The sequence below is a fragment of the Bombina bombina genome, chromosome 9, assembly GCF_027579735.1.
Source record: "Bombina bombina isolate aBomBom1 chromosome 9, aBomBom1.pri, whole genome shotgun sequence".
In the NCBI taxonomy this organism is placed as follows: domain Eukaryota; kingdom Metazoa; phylum Chordata; class Amphibia; order Anura; family Bombinatoridae; genus Bombina; species Bombina bombina.
The window spans coordinates 70093528-70116471 of NC_069507.1; the positions used below are offsets into that span (position 1 = coordinate 70093528).

The following is a 22944-nucleotide window of genomic DNA, read 5'->3' on the forward strand; positions in this document are numbered from 1 at the left end:
ACAGCGAACGCCTCATGACCTCTAACCTAACCTCCTGAGTTACAAAAAATTAAAAAAAACACTGCCAGTTAAAAAAAAAAGAAAAAAGACACAAAATGTAAAAAGCCCTATACTAAAACTAAAATACCCTAAAAAAATAAAAAAGCCCACCTAAAAAAAAACCATGATAAAACTAAAGAACCCCCCCCCCCCCAAAAAAAAAGTTTCCTAAAGTTCCTATCCTAAAAAAAACACCCTCAAAAAACCTCTATAATAAAAATAAATTCCGCCCAAAAATGACCTAAAAGTTTTAACTCACCATCTTGAATCTGGTTTCTTAGGGGGTCAGTGGCAGGGCCACAGCTGTAGTTCTCTTCTTCCATTGCAGCGACAGACCTCTTCTTCCATGGCGGTCCTCTTCTTTTCTTCCACCCGATCAGCATTTATGCTGTCCCTGCGAAATACTGACGTTTAAAAGCAGGTTCCCCCTTTTTATAGGGGTGTCCTAACATTTCTATTGGTTGATTTTTCAATTCAAATTCAAATCAGCCAGTAGAATGAATTGAAAAATCAGCCAATAGAAAGGCTATAAAAAGGGGGTACCTGCATTCAAACTTCAGTGTGCTACTGGGCCAGCATGAAGACAGATCGATGGGCAGAAAAGGACAACCGGAGAGGACCATTCCGGAAAACCACCATAGAAAAAAAGGACCCCACCGCCATTAAAGAAGAGGACCAAAACCTCCTTGGAACAAGAAGACCACCGCCATGAAAGAAGAGGACCACCACCGCCATGGACCCCCTGCTGCAGTAGACCTGCCACTGTTCCACTAAGGAGCCAGATTCAAAATAGTGAGTTAAAACTTGGAGTTCTAGCATTAGGGTTTTTTTTGGGGTGGTATTTTTAGTATAGAGGTTTTTTAAAGGATATCATTGTTTTTAGGATAGGATTTTTTTTTTAGGAAAGAGTTTTTTTTTGGGGGGGGTTAATTTAGTTTTAGGATAGGGTTTTAAGGTGGGATATTTTTTTTTACGGTACTAATTTTAGTAAAGGGCTTTTTTATTTTTGGGTGTTTTTTTTATTTTTTTTTAACTTAAGGGGTCTTAGGTAAGTGGTCTCGAGGGGTTAGTTGTTAAGGGGTTAATTGCGTAGGGGTTAATTGTGGGGCGGTTGTGACGATTTAGGGGTTAATTTTGATGGGGCTGTGGCAGTTAAGGAGTTAAGTAGTTTAGAAGGGTAATGTGATCACGATATTTGAAGTTTAGCTTTTTGCGTGCATCAGGTTTTACGAGAGAGCAAAGTTTAACTTTCAAAAAGATAGCGTGAGCGCTAAATACAGCTCCACTTGTAATCTAGTCCTTACTGTTTAATGTCTCTTTAAAGGACACTAAACACATTTCATGCACCTCCCTTTGCATAAATGTTTTGTAGATGATCCATTTATATAGTCCATACAGGTTTTTTTGTTTTTTTAAATGTATAGTTTTGCTTATTTTTAAATAACATTGTGCTGATTTTCAGACTCCTAACCAAGCCCCAAAGTTTTAGCTGTATACTGATGTATACAGACTTCAGACTGCTTCTGTTTGTATAATGGATCTATTCATATGCAGGGGTTGGGGAGTGGGTTGGGTCTGCTCTCCGTCCCTTTCAGTGGGTGTTCCAGACTAATCTCATCAACAGTGCTACATTCGGTGCTTCTAAGTACGTTTTTAAACGGTTTTATACTGGATTTTTATATCAGTATCTGTGCATGTTATTCTTTATAGTAGTGTCTATTACATGCAGTTAAATTAAAATTGGTGTATACTGTCCCTTTAATGTCCCTTTAACATATTGCAGTTAGGGAGAATGGCCAATGCTTGTTCAAATGTAAGAGTGTGAATTTGCTGCAGGATGCAATTCAAGTCCAGTAGATTTACATCACATTTCATACAAAATATAACAAATAATGACCACTTTATACTATCTCTGCACCCAATAGAGTTTTAGTGATGATTTGTATAAAAACATATAAAATGTTTATCTTTCTTTTGGTATCATAAGGCAGGGATATGAGTGTGCACGTGGCAAGATTCATAACATTGTTACAAGCACTGTTCCCATATAGAGCTCTATGTGCACCATCTTGAGCCTACCTATATATGCTCTCATAGAAAGGAGCAAAGGGCCAGGTGATCTAGCCTCTCCACAAGATTATCTAACAAGTCTCGTCAGTGCTGCGAGGTACCTTAAAGAATTTTAGAAATGTAAATTGTAGCTTCAGAGCTGTTTATCTATCTATGCAGAGTTCTGGATGTGAAGCATAGAAACATAAATTACAATATAATGCTCAGAAATAAGCCCAAAGATTTTGCCAGATTTCTCTTTGTGCCGGCAAGTTTTTGATGATTAGCCCATTAGGCCCTATGTTTAAAAAAAATAAAAACAAAACCAAGAAAAATATGTATATCATAAAATAAGTCAGTTGGAAAGTTTTTTAGATGTGTACACTTTATCTCACTGGTTTTCAAACCTGTCCTCATACCTCCCTAAGAGGCCAGGTTTTGAGGATATCTAAACTAGAGCACAGGTGAATTAATCAGCTGATTAGTAAACATGCGGCTAGATTACGAGTTTTGTCGGTAAAGCTGTGCGGTGCTAACGTGCAGTTTCTGCTCACCGCTCACCTACAGACAACGCTGGTATTACGGGTTTTTACAAACCTGGCGTTAGCCGCAGAAAAGTGAGCGGAGAGCAAAATTTAGCTCCACGTCTCACTGTAATAACAGCGCTGCTTACGGTAGCGGTGAGCTGGCTAAACGTGCTCGCGCACGATTTCCCCATACGAATCAATGGGGGAGAGCCGGCTGAAAAAAAACCTAACACCTGCAAAAAAGCAGCATTCAGCTCCTAACGCAGCCCCATTGATTCCTATGGGGAAATACATTTTATGTCTACACCTAACACCCTAACATGAACCCCGAGTCTAAACACCCCTAATATTACACTTATTAACCTCTAATCTGTCGCCCCCAACATCGCCGCCACCTACATTATATTATTAACCCCTAATCTGCCGCTCCGGACACCGCCACCACCTACATTATATGTATTAACCCCTAATCTGCTACCCCCAACATCGCCGCCACTATATTAAAGTTATTAACCTCTAAATCTAAGTCTAACCCTAACACCCCCCCCAACTTAAATATTATTTAAATAAATCTAAATAAAATTACTACAATTAACTACATTATGTGTAATACTTACCTGTAAAATAAATCCTAAAATAGCTACAATATAACTAATAGTTACATTGTAGCTATCTCAGGCTTTATTTTTATTTTACAGGCAACTTTGTATTTATTTTAACTAGGTAGAATAGTTATTAAATAGTTATTAACTATTTAATAGCTACCTAGTTAAAATAAAGACAAATTTACCTGTAAAATAAAACCTAACCTGAGTTACAATTACACCTAACACTACACTATAATTAAATTAATTCCCTAAATTAACTACAATTAATTACAATTAAATACAATTATCTAAAGTATGGAAGAAAAAACACACTAAATTACAGAAAATAAAATAATTACAAGTTTTTTAAACTAATTACACCTAATCTAATCCCCCCAAAATAATAAAAAGCCCTACCCTATACTAAATTATAAATAGCTCTTAAAAGGGCTTTTTGTGGGGCATTGCCCCAAAGTAATCAGCTCTTTTACCTGTAAAAAAAAGTACAATACCCCCCACCCCAACATTAAAACCCACCACCCACACACCCAACCCTACTCTAAAACCCACCAAATCCCCCCTTAATAAAACCTAACACTAATCCCTTGAAGATCACCCTACCTTGAGAAGTCTTCACCCAACCAGGCAGAAGTCTTCATCCATCCGGCGCAGAGTGGGTCCATCTTCAAGACATCCGACGGGGAGCATCCTCTTCCATCAACATCGACTGTAGAATGAATGTTCCTTTAAATGACGTCATCCAAGATGGCGTCCCTTCAATTCTGATTGGCTGATAGAATTCTATCAGCCAATCGGAATTAAGGTAGAAAAAATCCTATTGGCTGATCCATTCAGCCAATAGGATTGAAGTTCAATCCTATTAGCTGATCCAATCAGCCAATAGGATTGAGCTTGCATTCTATTGGCTGTTCTATTGGAACAGCCAATAGAATGCGAGCTCAAACCTATTGGCTGATTGGATCAGCCAATAGGATTTTTTCTACCTTAATTCCGATTGGCTGATAGAATTCTATCAGTCAATCGGAAATGAAGGGACGCCATCTTGGATGACGTCATTTAAAGGAACCTTCATTCTACAGTCGACGTCGATGGAAGAGGATGCTCCACGTCGAATGTCTTGAAGATGAACCCGCTCCACTCCGGATGGATGAAGATAGAAGATGCCGTCTGGATGAAGACTTCTGCATGTCTGGAGGACCTCTTCTTCCCGGCTTGGATGAAGACTTCTGCCCGTCTGGAGGACCACTTCGCCCGGCTTCTTTGAGGACTTTGGCCCGGTTGGGTGAAGACGTCTCAAGGTAGGGTGATCTTCAAGGGGGTTAGGTTTTATTAAGGGAGGATTGGGTCGGTTTTAGAGTAGGGTTGGGTGTGTGGGTGGTGGGTTTTAATGTTGGGGGGGTATTGTACTTTTTTTTACAGGTAAAAGAGCTGATTACTTTGGGGCTATGCCCCGCAAAAAGCCCTTTTAAGGGCTATTTGTAATTTAGTATAGGGTAGGGATTTTTATTATTTTGGGGGGCTTTTTTATTTTATTAGGGGGATTAGATTAGGTGTAATTAGTTTAAAAAACCTGTAATTATTTTATTATTTTCTGTAATTTAGTGTTTGTTTGTTTTTTCGTACTTTATATAATTGTAGTTAATTGTATTTAATTGTAGTTAATTTAGGGAATTCATTTAATTATAGTGTAGTGTTAGGTGTAATTGTAACTTAGGTTAGGTTTTATTTTACAGGTAATTTTGTAATTATTTTAACTAGGAGGTTATTAAATAGTTAATAACTATTTAATAACTATTGTACCTAGTTAAAATAAATACAAAGTTGCCTGTAAAATAAAAATAAACCCTAAAATAGCTACAATGTAACTATTAGTTATATTGTAGCTATCTTAGGGTTTATTTTATAGGCAAGTATTTAGTTTTAAATAGGAATAATTTAGTTAATAATAGTAATTTTATTTAGATTTATTTAAATTATATTTAAGTTAGGGGGGTGTTAGGGTTAGACTTAGGTTTAGGGGTTAATACATTTAATATAGTGGCGGCGACGTTAGGGGCGGCAGAAAAGGGGTAAATAAATGTAGGAAGGTGTTGGCAATGTTAGGGACGGCAGATTAGGGGTTAATAAAATGTAACTAGTGTTTGCGAGGCGGGAGTGCGGCGGTTTAGTGGTTAATATATTTATTATAGTGGCGGCAATGTCCTGTTCAGCAGATTAGGGGTTAAAAAATGTATTTTAGTGTTTGCGATGTGGGGCGATCTCGGTTAAGGGGTTAATAGGTAGTTTATGGGTGTTAGTGTACATTTTAGCACTTTAGCTAAGAGTTTTATACTACGGTGTTAGCCCATAAAACTCTTAACTACTGACTTTAAAATGCGGTACCAGGCTTGACAGGAGAGGGTGTACCGCTCACTTTTAGGAAGACTCGTAATACCGGCGTTAGGAAAATTCCATTGAAAATATAGGATACGCAATTGACGTAAGTGGATTTGCGGTATTTTCGAGTCTGGACGAAAAAGTGAGCGGTACACCTGTACCTGCAAGACTCGTAATACCAGCGGGCGTTAAAAAGCAGCGTTAGGACCTCTCAACGCTGCTTTTTAACCCTAACGCAAGACTCTTAATCTAGGCGACGGTAATTTTACCTGCTCTCATCCAAGGTAATCCTGAAAGCCTGGCTTGTTGGGGAGGCCTGGGGATGGGTTTGAAAACCAGTGATCTATCCGAATCATGAAAGTTACATTTTGACTTATCTCTTTAAAGATTTTAATTGATTAAAGCAACTCAATTGATCATTCTAACATGTTGCATATTTGCAATCATATAGTTGCAATCTTTTAACTTTATTTTTTTCTTCTATTTACCATTAAAGTCTTAAGTCCTTACATTCACTAGAAAGACAATAGAAGGTTACTAATGTTTTAAAGAAGCCAAGATACCTAATTTTTACACTTACTTTGATACACAAGTTAAATATACTTACTTTTCTTTGGTTAGCTTTGAATATAAACCCTATAAAATGACAAATAGAAATGAGCATTTTTATTTTACAAGAAAAAAAACAGTTTAATTTGAAAAATGACGTTATTGATACTTACGCAAACTTAATATTAGTGCTACCACAAACAGCAATGCCGACAGTATTATAATAATCCGAAAAGTTCTGTAAGATGTCACTAAAAAAACATAATACAAAGAAAAAAAATGTATCTAGACCAGCAACATCAGAGATAACAGAAATAAATGTGTAATAAATAGCATTGAAATTGAAAATATTTCAGAAGGTAAAACTATCTATAAATATTTTTTCACTTTAAACCTATGCATGCCATGAAAAATATATATTACAATCCAGTTGTAATTAAGAATTCTAGTGACAATAGATTATAAGAATTCACTGTTATCTATTTAAAAAATAAAATAAAAATCGCACTTATTAAGGGTCAGTTAACAAGTGGAGCACAAACGATATAGGGTTTTCGCAATCGTTTCCACGCAGGTTAATTACGAGTTAAAAGTTATTGTGATTGCGTGAGCACAAACGCGATTTACGCTAGAATGAAAACCGTGACTTCAGAGCAGTGGTTAACTATTTTGCGAAAATAAAAAGTATCACAAAACACATAAAAAATGCATTAAAAAGTACAATTACACATAACACTATTTAGATATTTGTGTAAGAGTAGGGTTTTAGTATTTTTTCCACTTTTTTTCTCTCCATTGACTTCTATGGGGGAATAGGTTATCGTTTGTTTTTGCCGGATAGTCTAATTGCACTTAAAGTAAGCTATTTACACTTGTCGGGTTAGAGCGAGAGCACAAACTTTTTACCTTCATAATATGAGCGCAACCCAACGGGCCCAAAAAGTTTTCTTATAGCGCAATTAGCGCTCCAGCATAAACGCGAAATAGAGCACCACTTGTAATCTGGCCCTACATACAGTATATATATTCTTACACTGATAACAAAATCCCTAGAATTTTAACATTATAAAACATTATTTTTTTAAATCTGAAAAGGAGCCCCTTGCAAAACTGTGCTCCAAACACATACACACCTAAGCCTACCTACCTGCTTTTCAACAAAGGAAATAGAGAAAATTGCTCTATTTGAATAAATTATTATGCCTCATATATTAATACTAATAAATATATTCTCACAACCAGGGACCATAATGAGTAGCAAGACTTGGTACTAGACAGATTTTTCGGCCTTTCATTCTGAGAAATAGAATAAAATTGAATACAATTGCAATTACCTTTGCATACAGTATTTTTTCTATCCGTGCAATTTTCAACAATGCCATGTTCACATCTAGAATAAACGTACAACGTTTGGTAATTGTCCTTTTCATCTGCAAATAACTGTCAGTTATATATACTGTAGGTTCACACAATACACAGACATTTATAGGAGAAATATGAAATACCATTTATATTATGTATATATCCTAACTTGCGAGAAATCTACAACAAAAAGTGCAAACAAATGCATATTTTTTTATTACAATTTCAGTAAACAAGATTGCAAACAATAGTCTGTGTTCAGACCTTACAAAATAGGTGGCTAGATATTAGGGACTCATGAGAATGACGAGGGGCTTTGCCTTTTTGTGGGTGGAGCTGTGTTGGGTGTGGGTTTCGTTGTTCGGTGGGCGTGTCTAAACAGTTAATGGGTGTGTCTGTGTGGTCTATGGGCGGGGCTAAGGGAAACTATGCAAATAAGAATAAATGGCAATCTCAGAGGGCAGAGCTCAGAATTAGGGACTGCCTCTCAAATAGAGACAGTTGGGAGGTCTGTGTGTGTGTGTTCAGAATAATCCCTTCTTTTGAAGTGTTTAGAAGGACTGCAGGTATTGAAAATATTGCTAGCAAACCACAGTTTAAATGTTTTCTGAGCACTCTCTGTTTGTGCTGGTTTTTTTTTATTTTTTTTCTTCATTCTATTCAGCATATATGATATTGTAGAAGGCTGTGTTTTTAAAGAATTTTTAGATATAGGAGAATATATTTTTATTATATACTTTTTATTTTTATTTAAAAGGGCACCCTAAATGGTTACAATTTGTAGCCAGTTTTGAGGGAGATTACAAGTTGTGCGGTACGGCTATACCGATGAAAAATTGGCCTTTGAGCGTGCAATGGCAGGTTGCGCGTATTACAAGTGGCAGCGGTACTGCTATACCACTAGCGTTTTAGCCTGTACCCCAACTCTCTATTCCGCACTGGAATTTTCAGGTCTCCTCTATTACAAGTTGTTCAGTCAGGCTATTACGCTAGAGTTATAGCTTATACTGCAACGATCCATTCCGCGATCAAAGACCAGTAGTTATGGATTCTGCAAAACAAAAATGTTTCACAAAACTCAGAACAAAAATGTTACAAAGTACATTTTTTAAAAATATTAATGTTAGGTTTTTGTTTAAGCTTAGTTTTTTTTATTTCACAGGTAAGTTTTATTTATTTTATGGTAGTTATATTGTAAGTTTAATTTAAAGTTAGGGGGTGTTAGGTTTAGGGGTTAATAGTTTAATTTAGTGTGTTGCGATGTGAGGGGCCGGCGGTTTAGGGGTTAATAGGTTTAGTTTAAGATTAGAGATGTGGGGGGCCGGCAGTTTAGGGGTTAATAGCTTTCTTATAGTAGTTGCGATGTGTGGGGTGGTCAGCTTAGGAGTTAATAGCTTTATTATAGTAATTGCCATGTGGGGGGCTGGCAGTTTAGGGGTTATTTGGCTTTATTATAGTAGTTGTGATGTGGGGGGCCGGCGGTTTAGGGGTTAATAGGTTTATTTAATGTCGGCAATGTCAGGGGCGGTGGTTTAGGGGTTAATAGATTAATTTAGGTGTTAGCGATGCGGGGGGGGCGGTGGTTTAGGGGTTAATCACTTTATTTAGTGTTGGCGATGTCGGGGGGGGGCGGCGGATTAGGGGTATTTAGACTAGGGGTTTATGTTAAGGTGTTTTTACATAACAGAAGAATGAAGGAGGCAGCACACAGAAATATCCAGATAAAAACTGAGCTTTATTCCAGCATTACAGAAAAAAGACAAACACAAGGAAAAAAAGGGTGCGTGTCCTTACGTGTTTCGTGCTGTGCGGCACTTAGTCATAGGATCATGTTTTTACATAACCTTTTTCCCTTAGACATCAATGTGGAATGCTTTATAACGATCGCCATTCCTTAATCGCAGGTGTTAGTTTTTTTCTAACACTTTCTCTCCATTGATGTCTATAGGGGAAAATGTGTACGCGCACGTCAAGTCAAGCCTTGGCTTTTGTGCGGTATGGAGCTTATCGCACAATACCGCACAACAAAAGAATTTTTTTCTGTAACGTGTAATGGCAGCGCTATGGAAAGTGCGGTACCGCTAAATTTTTGCGCTATTTACGCACCGGGTTTAGCGCACAACTTGTAATCTTGGTGTTTGTTTGTTGTAGGTTATCTTTAATGCAATGCAGGGTTGGTGCTGTGTTAATTAGTGATAGAATATAAAGTAGGGAAGATAGACTGAAGAACAGATCTAAGTTTTCTAATAGGAAAATGTAACTAATATTGTTTCAAAACATAATGAAGATAAAATACCTGAAAAAATATTTTGGAAATCAGAGGATCTCTTAAAAAAGGAAGCTAGACTTAAAGGGACAGTTAACACCAGAATTTTTGTTGTTTAAAAAGAAAGATAATCCCTTTATTACCCATTCCCCAGTTTTGCATATCCAACACAGTTATAATAATACACGTTTTACCTCTGTAATTATCTTGTATCTAAGCCTCAGCAGACTGCCCCCTTATTTCAGTTCTTTTGACAGACATGCAGTTTAGCCAATCAGTGCTCACTCCTAGGTCACTTTACGTGCATTAGCTCAAGGTTATCTATATGAAACATGTGAACTAATGCCCTCTAGTGGTCAAAATGTATTTAGATTAGAGGCAGTCTTCAAGGTCTAAGAAATTAGCATATGAACCTCCTAGGTTTAGCTTACAACTAAGAATACCAAGAGAACAAAGCAAAATTGGTGATAAAAGTAAATTGGGAAGTTGTTTAAAATTGCATGCTATATTTAAATCATGAAAGTTTTTTTTGGAATTGACTGTCCCTTTAAGTGCACATTACATTTCCTAAAGAAATATCATTAAATAAAACAAAGCCCTAGGGGTTTAAGGATTTTTAAAGGAATGTTCTTTTAAAAGGATTCAATTGCTAATTTCACATAAAGAATCCTTGGTAGAAAAAAATACGTATTGAAATAGATCAAGTTCAGGGAAAGTTAGACTATTTTAGAGACAGTCTAGTCAAAAATTAAATTTTCATGATTCAGATAGGGCATGCAATTTTTAACAACTTTCCAATTTCCTTTTATTATCAAATTTGCCTTGTTCTCTTGGTATTATTTGTTAAAAGCTAAACCTAGGTAAGCTCATATGCTAATTTCTAAGACCTTGAAGGCCGCCTTCTATCTCAGTGCATTTTCACAGGTTTTTTAGAGCTAGACAGCATTAGTTCATGTGTGCTATATGGATAACATTGTGCTTACTTCCGTAAAGAGTTACCTAGGAGTCAGCACATGATTGGCTAAAATACATGTCTGTCAAAAGAACTGAAATAAGGCAGTCTGCAGAGGCTTAGATTATGATACAAGGTAATCACAGGAGGTAAAAAGTATATTAATTTAACCACATTGGTTATGCAAAACTGGGGAATGGGTAATAAAGGGATTCTCTTACTTTTTAAATATAAATTCTGGAGCAGACTGTCCCTTTAAATCAATGGAAGAGTGTTTTTTACAAGAAAAAAAAGAGAGAAGAATTTTTGGTTAAAAATAAAAAGACTTTTAGGGATAAAGATGATTTATCTTAAAGGGAAGTGTTTCATTTAATAGGATGAAATCAAATGTATTTGAACTATTTACTGATCTAAATAGATTGGTGGCTACATTTAGGCACCAATCAGAAAGTGCTACCTAGGTGCTGATCCTAAAATGGGCCGGCTCCTATGCTTACATTCTAGCTTTTTCAAAAAAAGATACCAAGAGAATAAAGGAAATTGAAAATAGGAGTAAATTAGAAAGTTGCTTAAAACTGCCTGCTCTATCTGAATCATAAAAGTTTATTTTTAACTAGACTATTCCTTTAAGTTTTCTTTTTTTAAGAAATTGCATTGTAACAATTTCATTTAAGGTTTTATAGTAATCATTTGTATAAATGGAAATAAAAAGACAAATAATTTATTTCATAGAAGAAGAAATTGCAATTATGTGAGATAATTACATTAATGTTTTGAAACAGATATTTTTTAAAAAAGCAAAAAATATCAATAGATCTATTTTTTTCAAGTAAAAAAAAGAGAACTTGGTAATACGAGTCGAGATAGGGCAAGTTGTGTTTTTAAAACTACCCCACAATTAAGAAGAAATTGGCACCAAATAAAGTAGTTTCTTCTAAATTATTATTTTTTTTAAAATAGACTACAAAGCAATGTTTTTAATTTCTAAATGTGGAAAGAATATATATATTCTTATATATGATTACGAATGTATTTGTTTTGTAAACCAGGGTTTTGCAATATTATAGTAGTTAAAGGGACTTTTAAAGGGACTTAATACTCATATGCTAAATCACTTGAAAGTAATGCAGCACAACTGTAAAAAGCTGACATGAAAATATCACCTGAGCATCTCTATGTAAAAAAGGAAGATATTTTACCTCATAATTTCCTCAGTTTACCAGAGTAAGTGCTGTGTAAACAGTTATACTTCAGCTGCTGTCCAGGGAAAAGGAAGAAATGAACAGCAGCCAATCAGCATGAGTTCATGAACTGTGATGTCATGAGATTTCATAGTAAACGTCCTTAAACTAAATAAGGAAATAGCATGAGTGCATGAGGTAAACTCCCTTGCAGGTCCTGGGACAGGCAAACTGATTTGCTGCTTAAAGTCCTTTACAATGAGGTGTTAATTCTTAGGACATTTTGAGGTAAAATATCTTTCTTTTTTACATAGAGATGTTCAGGTGATATTTTCTAGTCAGCTTTTTACAGTTATGCTGTATCACTTCCAGGTGTTTCAGCATTTGGGTATCATGTTCCTTTAAGTGAGGAAAATAAATGTTTTAATATGTTAAAACATCTTAGTATTGATTATATTGTCACCTCCTAGCTGAAAACATCTGGTGAGTCAATGACAAGAAGCATATGTGTGTAGCCACCAATCACCAGCTAGATCCCATTAGTACATTGCAGCTCCTGTGCCTACCTATATATGCTTTTCAACAAAGGATACCAAGTCAAGAAAGTACATTTGATAAAGAGAAGTAAAAATTGAAAGTTTGATTTTGTCTTTCAGATTGCTTTAAATATCATTTTAATGTGTGGTGCTGGTGAAAAGGTTGCAAAATCCCAAGCTTCAAGAGCAACAAAAATAAATCAGTGTGATATAAAACAAAAATATGTGTCACGTATCCCAAGAGTATGTCAGTCCTTCAATTCTTGTAACTCAGTCTTACATGGGGAATGGAAAATAAACTATATATGCCCAATTCTGCTTTTCACAGAGGAACTTTCAACAAAGGATACCAAAAGAACAAAGCAAATTTGACAATAGAAGCCAATTTGAAAGTTTTTTTTTTTAAATTGGTTGCTTTATTTGAATCATTTAACCTCTTTAACCTCTAATGTGTGTGGTTCTATATATAAAATTAAAAACGATGGCAAGCACAGTCAGATTAGGAGGACTTGATTAGCTAAATAACCCTAAGTAACATAGTAACATAGTATATGAGGTTGACAGAAGACAGAAGTCCATCAAGTTAATCCTATAAGTAACCTTTAGGTGTTACTATATTTTATTGTCTTTAACCCCTTAACGACCGAGGACGTGCAGGGTACGTCCTCAAAAAAAGGCAGTTAACGCCTGAGGACGTACCCTGCTCGCTTGCAGCTGCTTTGCAGTTATTGCAGTGATGCCTCGATATGGAGGCATCTTGCAATAACCTTTTTAAGCCATCTGGTGCAGAGAGAGCCACTCTGTGGCCCTCTCTGCACCGGAGATCGGTGGTTTACTGCGTTGGTGGGTGGGAGCCGGACCGGGAGGCGGGTGGCGGCCATCGATGGCCCTCGTCATGTGGAAGGGGGCAGGATCGTGGGCGAGAATGCCAGGGGGCATGCACTGACGTGCGCACGTGCATGGGAGGGCGGGGGCAGGCGCGGGCACAGGGAGGGAGCGGGTGGGAACCGCTACACTACAGAAAAAAAAGTGTAGGTAGTGTTGAAAAATGTAAAAAAGTAAACAAATTAAAAAAAAAACATCAGTTAGGTGGTGGGGGTTGGTCTGTGGGGAGGGGGAAGCTACACTACAGAAAAACTGGGTAAAAAATAAAAAAAACATATTTTTTTGCAAACTGGGTACTGACAGACAGCTGCCAGTACCCAAGATGGCACCCAATAAGGCAGAGGGGAGGGTTAGAGAGCGGTTTTGGGGGGGATCAGCGAGGTTGGGGGCTAAGGGGGATCCTACAAAGTAGCATATGTAAATGCTAATTAACCCCTTCACTGCTAGCCATAATACACGTGTGAGGCGCAGCAGCATTTAGCGGCCTTCTAATTACCAGAAAGCAACGCCAAAGTCATATATGTCTGCTATTTCTGAACAAAGGGGATCCCAGAGAAGCATTTACAACCATTTGTGCCATAATTGCACAAGCTGTTTGTAAATGATATCAGTGAGAAACCTAAAATTGTGAAAAATTTAATTTTTCTTTTTTAATCTGATCGCATTTGGCGGTAAAATGGTGGCATGAAATATACCAAAATGGGCCTAGATCAATACTTTGGGTTGTCTACTACACTAAAGCTAAAATTAACCATACAAGCTCCCTACAAGCTCCCTAATTAACCCCTGCACTGCTGGGCACAATACACGTGTGGTGCGCAGCGGCATTTAGCAGCCTTCTAATTACCAAAAAGCAATGCCAAAGCCATATATGGCTGCTATTTCTGAACAAAGAGGATCCCAGAGAAGCATTTACAACCAGTTGTGCCATAATTGCACTGTTTGTAAATGATTTCAGTGAGAAACCTAAAATTGTGAAAAATGTAAAAAAAAATTTAATTTGATCGCATTTGGCGGTGAAATGGTGGCATGGAATATACCAAAATGGGCCTAGATCAATACTTGGGGTTGTCTACTACACTACACTAAAGCTAAAATTAACCCTACAAGCTCCCTAAAAGCTCCCTAATTAACCCCTTAACTGCTGGGCATAATACACTTGTGGTGCGCAGTGGCATTTAGCGGCCTTCTAATTACCAAAAAGCAATGCCAAAGCCATATATGGCTGCTATTTCTGAACAAAGGGGATCCCAGAGAAAAATTTACAACCATTTATGCCATAATTGCACAAGTCGTTTGTAAATAATTTCAGTGAGAAACCGAAAGTTTGTGAAAAAATTTGTGAAAAAGTGAACGATTTTTTGTATTTGATCGCATTTGGCGGTGAAATGGTAGTATGAAATATACCAAAATTCGCCTAGATCAATACTTTGGGATGTCTACTAAAAATATATATATATACATGTCAAGGGATATTCAGGGATTCCTGAAAGATATTAGTGTTCTAATGTAACTAGCGCTAATTTTGAAAAAAAAAATGGTTTGGAAATAGCAAAGTGCTACTTGTATTTATGGCTCTATAACTTGCAAAAAAAGCAAAGAACTTGTAAACATTGGGTATTTCTAAACTCAGGACAAAGTTTAGAAACTATTTAGCATGGGTGTTTTTTGGTGGTTGTAGATATGTAACAGATTTTGGGGGTCAAAGTTAGAAAAAGTGTGTTTTTTTTTCATTTTTCCTCATATTTTATAAAAAAAAATTATAGTAAATTATAAGATATAATGAAAATAATGGTATCTTTAGAAAGTCCATTTAATGGCAAGAAAAACGGTATATAATATGTTTGGGTACAGTAAATGAGTAAGAGGAAAATTACAGCTAAACACAAACACCGCAAAAATGTAAAAATAGCCTTGGTCCCAAACGGACAGAAAATGGAAAAGTGCTGTGGTCATTAAGGGGTTAAATAAATGATACTTTTACTAACCAATCACTCCTTTGATTGCTTCTTAACTTAATGGGACATTAAACCCAAAAACTGTATTTCATGATTCAGACAGAGACTACAATTTTAAATAACTTTCTTATTTACTTCTATTATCTAATTTGATTCATTCTTTAGATATCCTTTGTTAAAGAAATAGCAATGCACATGGGTGAGCCAATCACATGAGGCATCTATGTGCAGGCACCAATCAGCAGCTACTGAGCCTATCTAGATATGCTTTTCAGGAAAGAGTAGCAAGAGAATGAAGCAAATTAGATAATAGAAGTAAATTAGAAAGTTGTTTAAAATGGTATTCTCTATCTGAATCTTGAGAGAAAATCTACGGGTTTAATGTCCCTTTAAGTTTCTGACGAGCCAGAAACTTCGGGAGTAGATTGCAGCATCCGTTGCTTGATAAATCTACCCCTCTGTGTACGAATTGAAGAGAATAAGGACTAACATACTGTGGGGATATATTAACAAAAGTGTATCTAGAAAAAGGAGTTTCCACTAGGGCGCTTTGTGAACATGGGTATTTTTGGGCTACCCCTAATAGTTGTGTATAGGGCGGCATATGTAGTTACATTTTTTAATAACAACACATCCCTAGATTGGGATGAAGAAGAAAGAAATGCCTCTAAACACAAGACTAGGATTGTAGGAAGATTTAAGGAAATAATGTTTAAAATGTAACCTTTATTGTTTCATAAAGATAAAAAGACAGCTCCATGCAAATGGATACCCTGTTAGCTGCCCACATACAAAGACAAATTAAGAACACTTCAACACTGGTACAAGTAAATAATAACTCCAAATTATATTAATTGTGGTTATCGTTGATAGTCAAAATACCGATAAATGTGTGAGAGTTTGCTTTGTATACACAGGTTCATGTAGGTCCCCCACAAAAATCAGGGTTAGCCTGTATATTATTGTATTATAATATATTAATGTGATATTGCTATAGCTGCAGTAATGGTCTAATAAATGAATATCTATATTAAAGGGACAGTCTACACCAGAATTTTTATTGTTTTAAAAGATAGATAATCCCTTTATTACCCATTTCCCAGTTTTGCATAACTAATACAGTTATAACAATATACTTTTTAACCTCTGTGATTATCTTGTATCTAAGCCTCTGCAAACTGCCCCTTTTTTCAGTTCTTTTGACAGACTTGCAGTCTAGCCAATCAGTGCCTGCTCCCTAACTTCTCGTGCACGAGCACAGTGTTATCTATATGAAATACGTGAACTAACACCCTCTAGTGGTGAAAAACTGTTAAAATGCAATCTGAAAGAGGTGGGCTTCAAGGTCTAAGAAATTAGCATATGAACCTCCTAGGTTAAGCTTTCAACTAAGAATACCAAGAGAACAAAGCAAAATTGGTGATAAAAGTAAATTGGAAAATTGTTTAAAATGACATGCTCTATCTGAATCATGAAAGTTTATTTTGGCCTAGACTGTCCCTTTAAGGCTAAATCAGTCGTGTCAGAAGTCAGCAATACCTATATAATATCTCATTGTATCATCCTTATGGACATAATTGTCATTAAGGTTATTGCCTTATTGTTGTAAAGATTTCTAGCCTATTGTGGGTCACCATGTATACGTATATATTTACTCTGATCAGGCTGATTGCTGTCCGCAGCCTCAGAGGTGGCGAACGAGTTAAGGAGCAGCGGTCTTATGACCGCTGCTTCTTAACTTAAGTTTCTGGTGAGCCAGAAACTTCGGGAGTAGATTCCAGCATCCGCTGCTTGATAAATCTACCCCTCTGTGTACGAATTGAAGAGAATAAGGACTAACTTACTGTGGGGATACTTGCCACATATTCTTGACACTTATTTTTGTTTTATGTCGCATTGATTTCATTTTTTATTTCATAATTTGTGATTATTGTTGCACCAAGTTTTTACATTTAGGAACAATCAGAATTCTGTCATGTCACTATAATGCCATAAGAGGTTCAAATAAAAATATCGCTTACCTGTCACATGGCAGACATTCTATGCAGTGACCTGGAAACGCTTTAGTCTTGTTACAAAAATAACCTTCTATACATTTGCACAATGTATCTTGAACAGGTGTGCAGTCTATAAGTACTGCCTCACCTGTAATGCACAAAAAGGTATATTATAAATATCAATATAAGTATTATGAGCAAAAATAGGTTAACACTAAGATTGGGCTTCAAGTATTGTGAAGTTCTCAGATAGTATTATAGTATTCAGGGTATATTTTGGCCTAGGCCAACAAGGACTACACCAAGCACAGCAAGATTTAGAGGGGGAGGGCGGAATGTATTTTCCAAAATGGCGTCGTCCATTACTTTATAGAAGCTCATTGAAATTGAGAATACAACTAAATAAATAATGAAAGTATATTGCAAAGTTGTTGTTTTTTTGTTTTTTTTACACATAATTGGTTTATATTTCAACCTTAAATGGTTTGATGCCTCTTTAATAGTTGATCTATGCCATTTAAACTGAATCTATAAATGAACAATTATTGAACCTAACTTACCTCTTACACTGTCACAGTGTGAGCACTTTAAACATTCAGAATAACCATTGGGATAATCCATATAATCCTTTCCTTTAGTGCATGGGCCACATTGAGGATTTCCATGTTCTTCTGGACAATCTGAAACTTTATACTGTCCTACATAACCAAAATAATAAAACATTTGACAGCAATACATACTCTGTTATCTTACACACTAATACATACATTTTAATTTAGTGTAAATGTTCATTACAGTACCAAAAAATAAACAATCATAAAAATAAACCAGGAATGGTCAACTGGCGACTCGAGTGCTACACGTGAGCGGCAGCATTTTTATGGTCACAGGAAAAAGCAGAAATAAAAATGTACTCTTTAGGGTCGTCAAAACTCAAAAAAGTCCTTTGAAGGGGAGAACAGCAGACAGACAGTGGGTACCATGAAACCATATATAAATAAGTCTCAGTGCTACTTGAAATTTGTAGGAAATATATTAATATTTGTGTGTTTAATAGTCATAAAGTTATATACCGTCCTTAGAGCTACGTAAATATTGATCTTTGACCCCATGTTTTAGAAAGTTGGGTATCACTGAAAAAAATGACATTTAGGGCCAGATTACAAGTGGAGCGCTATTTTAATGTGCACCCATAAAGGGGCAAATGTGTGGGAGCACTTTGCACATAGGGCAATTTACCAGAGGTCAGACCTCTGGTTATTTAAAAAAATGTGCCCCAATTGCTACCCAAATAAAGTGGAAAGTAGTTAATAAATAAAAAATATTAGTATCTTTATCTTTTTTAATAAAAAAACTGCACAAAGCAGATATAAAGGGTTACATTGAGGGGATGTGGGGTGTTTGGGAAAAAACGGCACTGAAAGTGCCTTTATATTGAGGTGAATGGGGACTATGTTTAAACTGTAAATATAGATATGTATATGCTTATACACATATATATTTATGTTTTAATAGTGTATATACACATATAAACACATAAATAAATGTGTAAATATACATATGTATATGCTTATATACATATATATTTATGTTTTAATAGTGTATATACACATATAAACACATAAATAAATGTGTAAATATACATATGTATATGCTTATATACATATATATTTATGTTTTAATAGTGTATATACACATATAAACACATAAATAAATGTGTAAATATACATATGTATATGCTTATATACATATATATTTATGTTTTAATAGTGTAAATACACATATAAACACATAAATAAATGTGTAAATATACATATGTATATGCTTATATACATATATATTTATGTTTTAATAGTGTATATACACATATAAACACATAGATAAATGTGTAAATATACATATGTATATGCTTATATACATATATATTTATGTTTTAATAGTGTATATACACATATAAATACATAAATAAATGTGTAAATATACATATGTATATGCTTATATACATATATATTTATGTTTTAATAGTGTATAAACACATATAAACACATAAATAAATGTGTAAATATACATATGTATATGTTTATATACATATATATTTATGTTGTAATAGTGTATATACACATATAAACACATAAATAAATGTGTAAATATATATACATATATATTTATGTTGTAATAGTGTATATACACATATAAACACATAAATAAATGTGTAAATATACATATGTATATGCTATATATACATATATATTTATGTTTTAATAGTGTATATACACATATAAACACATAAATAAATGTGTAAATATACATATGTATATGCTTATATACATATATATTTATGTTTTAATAGTGTATATACACATATAAACACATAAATAAATGTGTAAATATACATATGTATATGCTTATATACATATATATTTATGTTGTAATAGTGTATATACACATATAAACACATAAATAAATGTGTAAATATACATATGTATATGCTTATATACATATATATTTATGTTTTAATAGTGTATATACACATATAAACACATAAATAAATGTGTAAATATATATACATATATATTTATGTTGTAATAGTGTATATACACATATAAACACATAAATAAATGTGTAAATATACATATGTATATGCTTATATACATATATATTTATGTTTTAATAGTGTATATACACATATAAACACATAAATAAATGTGTAAATATACATATGTATATGCTTATATACATATATATTTATGTTTTAATAGTGTATATACACATATAAACACATAAATAAATGTGTAAATATACATATGTATATGCTTATATACATATATATTTATGTTGTAATAGTGTATATACACATATAAACACATAAATAAATGTGTAAATATACATATGTATATGCTTATATACATATATATTTATGTTGTAATAGTGTATATACACATATAAACACATAAATAAATGTGTAAATATATATACATATATATTTTTAATTTGCTGCTTAACGCTGAGTGAATTGCCCCCTGCACTGGGCTAGGTGCATTGCCGTGTCTCACGGAATGAGAACAAAGCTCCCATTGGAACCTATGGAAATGAGCTCTCATGAGCGAAAGGCTTCCCGGAAATGCGAATGTGAGGTTGTGAGTGGAGTGCAAATATTGCGCTCGCAAAATCGCAATTTTGCACTCCAAACATAATCTAAGCCTTAGGGGCCCATTTATCAAGCTCCATATGGAGCTTGAGGGCCCGTGTTTCTGGCGAGCCTTCAGACTCGCCAGAAACACAAGTTATGGAGCAGCAGTCTAAAGACCGCTGCTCCATAACCTGTCCACCTGCTCTGAGGAGGCGGACAGACATCGCCGCAATTCAACCCGATCGAATACGATCGGGTTGATTGACACCCCCTGCTAGCGGCCGATTGGTTGAAAAACAGGTATCTAAGTTTAGGAGTCGGCCTATTTTTGGTTCAGCACCTGAGTAGCGCTTGCTGATTGGTGGCTAAATGTAGCCACCAATCAGCAAGTGCTACCCAGGGTCTGAACCAAAAATGGTCCGACTCCTAAACTTAGATACCTGCTTTTCAAATAAAGATAGCAACAACAAAAAAAGGAAATTTGATAATAGGAGTAAATTAGAAAGTTGCTTAAAATTGCATGCTCTGTCCTATAAGCTTGGCTCATTGTGAACCAAAAGGCCTACCACCAGAAATCAAGAAATTTAAAACAATTTTAAACCCTATTAGAGCATGGTGGAAGATTGGGACCATCTTAAAAATTAACTGCAGTGTTTCACAACACTTGCCTATTAGGGGAAATCCTGATTTCCTCCTGGGATTAGAGTCGGCAATCTTTGATAGATGGCACACTAAGGATCTAAGGAGGGTTCTACAATTTATCCGAAAAGATGTACATTGTGTAAAAACATTTGAGGAACTAAAAAATGAGTTTAAATTAGAAAATAGTGAATTTTTTGCATATCTTCAAATGCGGCATTTTATTTCAGAAAAGGTTAAAAAGGCAGGATGGGATTGAGACATGGGCAAGGTGGAAAGCTGGCTGGCATTAATAAAGGGAGGTCACATGTCCATCACCTTTTGCTATACAGTACATCTCTGAATAATATCAAGGGAGTTTTATTCTTAAATCAATTAACAATGGAGTGGAACAGATTAATCGTCCCCAGTAGCATAGATTCAAAATTTCTCCAAAAATCTATAAGAAAAGTATCTCAGGCAACACTTTCAGCAACTTGGAGAGAAGCTCATACTAAACTATTACACAGAGCATACTTTACCCCACAAAAGGGATATAAATTACATAATGACAATTTTGACAAGTGCCCAAAATGCTCCTTAGTAGCAGCAGATCTAAAACATATGTTCTGGAGTTGCCCGAAAATCTGGCAATTCTGGCATAAACTTGAATACTGGCTCAATAATATAATAAAAGTCTCCCCTCTGGGTCTCACCTTCATACAAGTTATATTTTGTATTAAACAGGGAGAATTGCAACACCCTCAAGAAAAACTAGTAATACTCTCAATATTAGCAGCTAGATATTTAATTATCAAATGCTGGAAGACCCACAGGGCCCCCACAATATTAGAAGTCAAAAACTGCATAAAAAAACAATGCATGTTAGAGCAAAGAGACACTAATATAAATGAGGAAAAAGATATTAAAGCATTCTTCAAGAAATGGTCAGTTTTCATCAAAAGTTTCCCAGAAAGTGAAATAGAGCATATAATTTTTCCTTTTAGAAATTCAGAATTGGTACAATTAAATATTTGGTAGCAGAAGTAAGAATTTAAAATTCCCTCCCCCTTTTTTTTCCCTTTTTTTTTTTTTTTTTTTTGTTTGTTTTTAATAGAATTGTTTTGTTCTGCCAAACAAGTAGGTAGATATTGGGGATTTTTTTTTCTTCTTCCTTCTTCTTTTCTTTACACAAATTGAAAAAAAAAAAAGCAGACTGAATTTAAAAGTTAAGAACTTTCTATGTAAAAGATAACTAAAAATTTTTGTCTTGATCTCTGTTCATTATGTACTTTTCAATGCATGTAATCTGTCTGCTGGTGTTGTAAATAAAATATATATAAAAAAAAAATTGCATGCTCTGTCTGAATCATGAAAGAAAAAAAATTGGGTTTACTATCCCTTTAATGTCCATTCTCAATAAAAATCAGTAATGGTGAGCTTCATGGAAAGTTATGTAGTTATATTACCACTAGAAGTCACTGTTGAATTGTACGTCTTGTTTTTAGGTTTTGCTTTATTATCATGTCTTTCAAACACAAATATGTCCACATTTTTTACAATGAATAATCATATGAAACCCTTTTAAAGTCTTTTTTGGCCAGTACATAAAATGTTAGGAGTTAGGTGTGATTTTTTTTATTTTTGTTTATATCCTTATCGGACATATTTTTGAGTATCAGGGTTTGAGAAGACATATCATACATTACAGCTGTAAAAGTTGTCTACATCCTACTTTGTGGATATTTTTTTGTTCAGTTATAGGTCATTGACTGATTGGTACATCCTATTAGTGTTTATTGGCTGATAGGTACTTCATGTTAGCACTCATTGGTTGATATCTACTTCCTTCCAATTTTATCTAAGCATTAGTAGGAAGCCAATTCAATTAATTGGAAGTATCTGCTACAG

The 22944-nt window shown here is 34.9% G+C and overlaps 1 protein-coding gene across 1 annotated transcript in view; it reads right to left on the reverse strand.

The window, feature by feature from the left end:
- FAS (Fas cell surface death receptor) overlaps positions 1 to 22944 on the reverse strand; it is a 95459-nt gene that overhangs the window by 14850 nt on the left and 57665 nt on the right. Inside the window, exons 3-7 of the mRNA XM_053692203.1 lie at positions 17846 to 17983; positions 17310 to 17433; positions 7483 to 7538; positions 6322 to 6399; positions 6207 to 6235 (exon numbers count right to left, since the gene is read on the reverse strand). Coding sequence (XP_053548178.1) covers positions 6207 to 6235; positions 6322 to 6399; positions 7483 to 7538; positions 17310 to 17433; positions 17846 to 17983 — 425 coding nt within the window. The remainder of the gene's footprint in view (positions 1 to 6206; positions 6236 to 6321; positions 6400 to 7482; positions 7539 to 17309; positions 17434 to 17845; positions 17984 to 22944) is intronic.